Source organism: Phytophthora infestans, genomic scaffold (genome assembly GCF_000142945.1).
Source record: "Phytophthora infestans T30-4 supercont1.2 genomic scaffold, whole genome shotgun sequence".
NCBI classification, from domain to species: domain Eukaryota; phylum Oomycota; class Peronosporomycetes; order Peronosporales; family Peronosporaceae; genus Phytophthora; species Phytophthora infestans.
In genome coordinates, this window is record NW_003303757.1 from 2,385,039 (window position 1) to 2,394,144 (window position 9,106).

The following is a 9,106-nucleotide window of genomic DNA, read 5'->3' on the forward strand; positions in this document are numbered from 1 at the left end:
CTGGCCACTGGGCCTTGCCAACAGAATCACTATCCACGTCGCAAAGGCGAACATTAACAAACTCAGCAAGTCAACGACATTGCCACCGGACCGACGCACCTGCTCAACCAGCGCTTCAACCTCAGAGCGCATTCCATCGTCGTCCCAGGCCAGAGAATGATAAATACACGGGGTCCCATTCGCAACGCCCCATCCGACATTGCCATTGTTGTTGTCGAGGATATGTGCAGGGGCGCCAACAACGAAGTACGCGAACAGTTCGGGGTTTGCGTCCTAGTCATACACCAGATTTTGCAACCCCACCGGCAATTCTTGTCGCAAACGGCGCTTCCAGCGGAATAGAAGTTGGCCGTGTCTGTCAGCAAACAGTGCAGCCGCCGGCGCGGTTAAAATGGCCTTATCTACATTACTGGTAACGATTACAGTGGTCTCGTCTAGCCATGCTGGGCCGTTCAAGACGTCTTCCATCGTCAATTTAGGCGTTAAACTTTTTACGACGTCGGCGGTCATCGGGCGAAATTCAGCCGATTCGCTCTCAGTCCACCGCTGACCGCTCGGGATGAACCTTGGAAGTGCCCTACAGGCGGCCAAATTTGCCAGCTGAAGTTGACAAGTCGCCGCGCGGTGCTGCGTGTGCAAGAAAAACACCTTGAACTGCCGGAACAACGCTCGGGCCGACAACAACACGTCCGATCGCGTATTCATGTAAAGGACTTTACACAGCGGTACCCCCGCTATGACGTCAAGCTGAAGAAAATCACCAACCTGACCACGATAAGTCAGTAAGGCAACACAATTAGCCGAGAAACATGTATCGTACCAGAATAATCGACCTCCCTCCAAACACAATGTTGTTTTTGTATACCGTTCGAAGGCGATGGTCCAGCAGAACCAAGAACTCGGCACTGAACATAGAGACCTCGTCCACCACCACAACACCAACTCTATCCGTGAACGTCAAACGCAGCAACTCCAAATCGTTACGACTGACCCCTTCTCTGCGAAACACTTTGAATGCGGAATGAAAAGTTTTGACATTAACGAGATGACAGGCACCGATCCCAGTCGGGCACGTATTCACAGACGAACTCCCATTCTCCCTTAAAACCTTTGTAATCTTTCGCATGAGCATTGACTTTCCAGTTCCGCCACCACCGTGTAACATAGTCAATGTTTGCCGCATTTTTCCACCACACTCAATACTACCCACGATGCGATCAAACAGCGCGCGTTGGTCAGCGGAACAAGAATCTCGCTCCGCGCTGTTAACGGGACTCACTTCAACATAGTCTGAAGGCACGCCACCTCGTGGTTCAAGACCCGGGATTGTCTTTTGTTCGACTTGATTCTCTTCAGGGGCCAGCATTACATGCACCCGTCGAGCAATATTAGATAAACTTGGAGCACCCTTTTCGTTCATATATATTGCCTCGTGAGGCGAAGATCCCCCTGCGGGCGACGAAGGCAACGAGCTGCCACGCGTACCGAATTCCGTTGCCATAGGGGATAACGACAAAAACGTAGATTTCATGGCTCTTGCCGCATTTACCGCCTTGATATCCTTTGCTGCTGCGGCTATAGTCATGTCGAATATATCCTCGGGCAGTATCGCACCAACCGCTTCCATGTCAACGTCGGGTGATTTCACGTGGTGACCACCGGCCTGCGATATCGTGGATGAAACCGGGTCCGCCCAGAACTGAACATTTCGACTCCTCCACTCGGAACATGTTTTCTCATTTTGAGCGCACCGATAGGTCTTCTGTAGGATATTCTCTACGACGCGGTACCGGGATCTATTAATGAAGCTCGCTCCAGTGCTATTCCACTCAACACAAAGTTTGACAAGCCCGTCACCGCTAAGGTCGCGCTCGGGCCGCCCGCTGTCCAATCCCCATTTATCCATTAAACATACAATATACTTGCCAAGTGCATCCGAAGGAGGACCATTCTTTTTTAGTGGTGGCAACGGGGCACCACCAAGCATCGGAGTCCTGAACTTTGCACGTATGAAACCCTGGAAGAGAGGACTCAAAGTATGATCTGGTGCGAGATCAACCCCCCGCCGCTTAGGGCGACCGCGAACGACACCTACCGATGCGGGCTCAGACGGTACTCGCGGTAAAATGTCAACTATCATTTCAAACTCCGTGGGGGAATACGCTTCGAGCCATACACCGCGATGCCGGTACGACTCCGGTTGCGTTACAAAGAAAACCTTTTTGTCAGCAGTAAACATCCGTGCATGAGCTTTACGAGCACCCCCAGTAACAGACTGATCATCGCTGCCATCCTCAACATCAGCAGCAACAAGTATCTCCAAGTGTCTCTGCACGTCGTCTGCTTCGAGAGATTCGTCGTAATTGTGAGCACTGTGTTCTCGCTGAAAGCAGATCTCGTCGGCTGCAGACACGCCGCTCGTAGACCGTTTAGCCGCGTCGTCCTCAATGTCACACGATGCAATGTCGCAATATTCGTCACCGCTACTCGTAGGACACACAACACACCCCGCGGCATACGCCACAAGCTGATGAGGGAAAACATACCAAAAATGATCGCTCGAGAGGTAAGACTTGTGCCCAGCAAGCGCGTATGCCATCAGTTGATGAGGCCACTCGATTGATCCTGTGAACGCGTTAACTGTGCGAGTCGCCAAATACTCTCCTTGGCGTGCATACGTCCCACTATCATCAGCAACACTGGGGTATTTCTCCATGTCTCGCACCGCAGTTAACATGGCAGCAGCGCTGCTTTTCAAGCCGCCATTTTCCTTTGTCATATAAGAATGCTGATACTCCTCCACCATACCCCAGAGTCAAGGCCACTGATTAACGCCGCGTTTGTATGGGAGCGCGACAAACAGACTAGAGCGAGATTTGTCTCTACAAAGAGCGCATCGCTCGCCGGACGACGCTGCTCCCAAACAACGGCTCCATTGGTGTACTCGCGAAACAGCCGTTTTTCGTCACTCTGTCTCAAATCAATTGCGGCTGCAACGCAGGATGCAGACTCAACGACGAACTCGGCACGCTTTCGTTTCCCCAGATGACTAGACGCTTTTAAACGTACTAGCAAATGCTGCGTAGCTTTGCCGTGGACTCCAGCCGGACGCGAGAGGCGACAAGCGTAGCGTCCTCGCACGCCTTTACGGCACGTTTGGGAGTGCGTATGAACGTTTGTCGAGCACGCCATCTTTTCGCTCGCTAACAGGAACCCCGAATAGTCGACAGACGCGTCGGGCACGACAACATTAAACGCTCGAGACGTCTTTCCGTCGTGGGCCTCACGCCACGCGTCACACCACGGCCGGGCCTCAGCGAAAACGCCTGTGCTGCACACCGCTTCTATCCATTGCTCTACATGGGGCCACAACGCAGGACACGACGCCGCGCGAGTGAGCAACGCCGGTGTCACCGCAGCACCGTAAACTATAGCGTGGAGATGGAGGCGCCCATCGACTTGGGGCTCAACAACCGCACTAAACCCTGCAACACGACCAAACACCCCTCTTGGGCGCTCCAAAAATGCAGTCAGGATCGTTAAAAGCACCCAGTCTTCGGAGTTGCGCGATTTGATGCAAAAGCAAGTCGTCGTGTTCAGGGGGGGGGGGGGCAATGGTTACCCAGTGCTGCCCAACCCCATAACGATACCTCATTCCTCCCAACTTGGGCCGAGTAGCAGCTCGCTCGAAAGGGGAAAATGGTATAGACCAACAAGCGACAGCATCCGCAGCAACAGCGCGTTAAGTCTTACCGACGGCGGGCTGTCTGGTTGCACTTTAGCAATTGTCAGCGCGTCTTTGAACGCTGGAGTACTCGAAATTTTCCCAAACGACTTAAGCGTAGTGCCGCGAGCTGCACCAACCCGCGCGGCGTTTCTTACGGCAGTGTGTCTCTGCAACTGGTTAAAAAGAACAGCTAGGAATCGAGTGGACTTCTCAAAGCGACCATCCCAATAGTGCATGAAATGGTCAATATGTGCTCGAGACAACGGCCTGGAAGGTAACGACCCAGGCCCAATTAGAAACAGCTCTGGAAACGCACCCGCCAGCATTTTTGCGTTGTCATACCACTCAATCAAAGGAGAGCAGCCCCGCTTAATCGGAATAACTTGCGGTTGTCTTTGATCTGGGGGATTCACGGGCGACGACTGAGAAGCCGACAACACCCCCAGCAACGCGTCGACGACACCAGAACCGAGCGACTCTCCGTCGCCACCCACCGAGGGAAGAACTGCCGACTGCCGCGTAACAACTGGCCGCCCACCGACACCGACCTCGGGACATGTATCGCCATCGCGTATGTCGTTTCCGTAGCGCTCGGAGGCCGAAAGATCATGAACAGCACTGACATCACTGAGATCGCAAACGCAAACGCTGCTTTCATTAGCGGCCGCCAAAGCGCGGAGTTGGTTTCTACGCCGCACACAAGCATCAACTCGGATTCCTTCATCATGGAAAATAGTGTTTAGTGCCCCGAGAACAAGAAGCCATTCCTAAACATCATCCACCGGAATCGAGTACAGTGCACGGAATTGTTTTCGCTGGATCCGCCACTCTTCTTCGGGACCAATAAATGTAACACGAGGGATGCATTCGGCATCAACACGAGGTAAAACTGTAGCCACTTTTCCTGGACCATCAGACGGGAAGCAAATGGCGTGACCCGTGGGGTGCTTTCCCGATATCGATATATCCATGCCAAAGCACCTGATGGGAGCAATACAACCCAGCGCCACTGGGGTGAGATCCGGTAAGCTGCCAGTTCGACCATAGTCATGCCCACTGCCCACACTGAATGGGCTTTTACGTGGGTCTGCAAAGCACTTTCCACAGAGAGGGACGGAACTATGATCGCGAGCCAGCTCGGGTATCAAATAATACACGTCATCTCTGTCAAAATACAGCTGCCGGTAGCGCTTCACTATGGCAGTGGGAGCACTACTGAAAACTTCACTACGCTCCGAGTCCCCTAACAAAAACATCGCGTGTAGGGATTTTAACTGACTGTATACGACCACATCGTCGCCGTTATCAGGCAAAATCCGGCCGCATGAAGCACACGCCAATATATTTGTCGATTCAGACTCGGCTGCGCGAACAATCGACTGGCAAACGGCAATGTCAGCAGACTTCGGATAATCATCAAAGGCCCGCTTAAGCCGACGCCGAGTGCCCTCTGTGGCCCCGCCGTTCAACTGCTCGCCCCCAAACACGAAAGCACCTAGGTCCACTCCACAACAATAGTAGTACGCCAGAGCTAATCGAGGATCGCTCGTAAATCGCTGCCCATGACTCATAAAACGAACTTCTTCGTCCGTGTGTCGACCACAATCTAATATTCGGTCACACAGCTCCCGTAAAACGCTGGGTGTATTCACCCGTTCCCTATCGCGACGAACCCGCGCCGATTCCCGCGCCCGATCTCGGCTAGACTGACCATCGTGCGACACAGGGCAGCTACTTTCTCCATTCTCCTTCCGTTTTAACCTCCGATCGCGCTCTCTGGCAAGGCGACCTTGGCGCTCGGGCAATGTCTCTGCCGCTTACTTTTTGGCCCGGCGTACTCGATCCTTCTCAAGCCGTTGTTCGTGCTGCACCGCCGTCTCCTCAAACCGCTTCTTGGCTTTACGTGCCCGCTCCTTCTCGAGCCGCCGTCGACGTTCAGATGACGATTCGTCTGCTCTGCTTCTCGCTCGCCGATCGCGATCGCGCCCCCGTCGAGCTTGGGACTACAGTAATCCCTCGTCGCCTCTCGCCTCTGACCTGCGCACTCGGTCGAGTCGTCGTCGGCGGTCGTCGCAAGACTCTCGCTGCTCCTGCGAACCAGTCGTATCCAGTCGTATCCATGTTTTACATGAAGCACATGCCTTCGCAGTGATGCCTTTGCTCAACACGTCGCGTCGCTTCCATCCTCGTGGCCCGGATCGTGGTCAACGCGCCCCCATCAGTCACAAGTCGCGCTGCTTCCATCGTCGCATCGGCCGTCTTTCGCAAGACTCTCGCTGCCCCTGCGACCTGGCTGAAGCCTAGGCCCTCGCAGTTATACGTCTGCCCCATGTCGTGTCCCTCCCATCTTTGCCTCAGACGCCGACAAACGCGTTCCTATCACGCACAAGTCGCAATGTGTCTCGGCCGCTAACACAAAACATACATTCCTATACCGGTATACCGGGGCGGCGACAGCATGCGTGGCCTACGCAATAATTTTAGGAAGTGTCTAGGTTCACCAATATTTTTTGACATAAAACAAACATTTGAAGTACCGGTGAATACCGGTATCAAAAATTTCTAATTTTGTTTTTCAAAATTTGCGAGTCTCTATCGCCGTTCATTAGACCGTCTTTCGCTCCCGCCTCCCGCACCCCCCCAGCTCTTCCCAGTTCTTCCCCGGTACTTCCTATCGGCGCCGCTCGTCGTAGTGTCATGTCAGCAAGCCGAGTATCGCGCCCCACCAGTGGAAAGGCTAATCTCCAAGATGGAGGCACTCTTCCCAGAGCTTCAGGCGATGAAAGCCGAGATAAAACGGAGCATAGAATGGGGAAAACAATTCAACTTACTTTCCTTCCATTTAGCGGTGTATTTGCATCGTGGCCTGACCTTGAGGCGGCTTTTGAACGGTACAATGACATTTGGCGGGTGCGTTTGATGTGATGTATCTAATAAATGTATTCACGCGTAGGTACCAGAAGGACACTCATCAGATTTACAAGTTGCGAACGAGTAACTCTGTACGTGATCGGAATCGTGAGCGAAGTAAACGTTGTGCTTTGACAGGTACACAGCCTGTCCTGTACGACGAGAAATTGGTGTTCTACTCGAAGACCTTTATCTGCACTCACGGCTGGCAGTTTAACCCCCGTGGAAAAGGCATCAGAACAAACCACACTGTTCGAGGGATTGGGTGTAAGGCGAGACTGAACGCGCTCCTGAAACAAGACGAAGGCGGAGTGTATACGGTATGTGTTTCAAAGCACACGTCGGTCCACAACCATAGCGCTGGTCCTGAAAAGTATTTCACGTACGCTGAGACTCGCAAGGTGGACTCGCCTGACACCAAGATTGTTGTTAAAACAATGTGGCAAGGTAAGATCAACAGTAGTACAACATATAGCTGGTCATTTGCTAACATGATGTCTTATAGGTGGGTCCAGCCGCAAAAAGATTCTGCGATATTTAAAAGAAGCATCCGGAAAACCGATCCAGCCAAAGGACGTCGAAAACACGATTGCTCAGATGCGACGCGAAACATACACCTCGCCGGATGACAATGTCCGTGTTTCACAGTTGTTGCAAGATTTCAGTGAAGGTCCAGGAACGGCTGTCAATATCTATCGCGATCCAGGTTCCGAATTGACGAGCTGTATAACCTTCCAGACAGCACATATGAAAAGGATGGCTCGCAAATTCCCAGAAGCACTTTGTATAGATGCCACACACGGCACAAACATTAACAGGTACGATGTGAGCACCAGTTAATAAATTGGTGACATAATTACCAACACGTTAGGTGATGTCACCAATTAGGTAGGAATTGGTTTCATATTCACCAATTACTAACAATGAATTTGATGTAGGTATAGGTTGTTTAGTTTCATGGTGACAGATAAATTTGGCAGCGGGGCGTTTGTTCAGCATGCCTTGATTGACGGAGAGACAAAGCCTAACATGAAGAGTGCGTTTAAGGCATTTAAACAGAACAATCCAGCGTGGGCCAATATCATGGTGGTGATTATTGATAAGGATTTCACTGAACTTGGCGTACTAGCAGAAGAACTACCTGAGGCTGCAGTGATTCTTTGTCATTTCCACGTCATTGACTATCTCAAACGCGAAATCAGCAAAAAAGTCTACGCGTGTACGGCATTTGAGAAGATACATGCCAAGAACTTGATTACGATGATGGTGCGGACTGGTGATGAACGAGAATTCGATCGCTATATGCGAGCCCTTCAAGCTCTTTGTAAGAGTAAGCAACAATTTTTGGAGTATCTGGAAGCCAATTGGTTAAGCTGTAAGCCATTGTGGTGTACGTTCCTGCGCGGATGCATCCCTCACTTGGACAACAACACAAACAACCGATTGGAAGCAAGTTGGGGGGCTGCGAAAGGTATTCTTCATCGCCACATGCCCATGGATGAGTGCATCGACCATTTGCTTTTTCTACAGCAGATTGCCGAGGATAAATATCGCAGCAAGTCGAAACGGGTTGGCGTCCGTCACAATCACAAGTACGACGAAGAACTTCAAGTCTTGGCAAAGATAGCAACACATCATGCATGCGATCAGATTGAAAGTCAATATACAGCTAGCAAGGGGGCGGATTACACTGTTGAACCCTGCGAGACTTCGAGTTTTATGTTCACTTTGACCAGCAAGATATCGTCAAGTCAATATGCGGTAAGTTCTGTGGCTCGTTCGATGTTAATGTCCTATTCCACTAACGTTATTATGTTGTTTCAGGTTAATTTGGAGACGAACAATTGTAGCTGCGTGTTCAACCAAACGCTTCTTCTCCCGTGCCGGCATATTATATTTTTAAGGCGCGAAAATGATTCTTTCCGATCCGCAATTCCATTTGAAACAATCCCAGAGCGATGGTCGATAGCTGAGGTCTCCAGTGATTGTGAAGATCCTGTATGTGAAGAAGGAGACGCTGTGAGCTTGTCTGTGGGTGATGTTGCCTTCGACGGCTCAAATCGAGTTCAATCGCACAGCCAGAAATACCGAGCAATATTTGCCGTTTGCCAACGAATTGCCGAGGGTGTCACTGATAAAGGGAAGCGAGGATTTACGAGTTGGTACCGCTATTTAAAGGCCTTAGATAACATGGTTCGTGATGACAAAGGTCCGCCAATGTTGGATGCAGAAAGGAACGGTTCAGGCACGCTCAGCTCAGGTGATGCAGGAGAAGCCGATGACGATAGTGCCAATATTGGTGGTATTACCACCAATATTGGTGATTTTACCACAAATTTGGACGAACTGGGTGAGAACAGTACCAATCCACCATGTATCTCGACTTCTGGACAGGATGTTAAGGTGGGCCTCGAAAAACCTCTTCAAGTTCCGCTGGACGAAGAAGAACAAAACATCCGAGAGACAAAA

At 51.3% G+C, this 9,106-nt stretch overlaps 1 protein-coding gene across 1 annotated transcript; it reads right to left on the reverse strand.

The window, feature by feature from the left end:
- Window positions 1-273: 273 nt before the first annotated feature.
- On the reverse strand, window positions 274-4,454 carry PITG_01520 (uncharacterized protein; the record flags this gene model as incomplete). The annotated part of the gene is made up of 8 exons (XM_002908130.1): window positions 274-747; window positions 821-998; window positions 1,057-1,108; window positions 1,486-1,762; window positions 2,096-2,527; window positions 2,809-3,356; window positions 4,044-4,345; window positions 4,426-4,454. 8 exons carry the CDS (start codon window positions 4,452-4,454, stop codon window positions 274-276), a joined length of 2,292 nt encoding a protein of 763 aa, XP_002908176.1.
- Window positions 4,455-9,106: the final 4,652 nt, after the last annotated feature.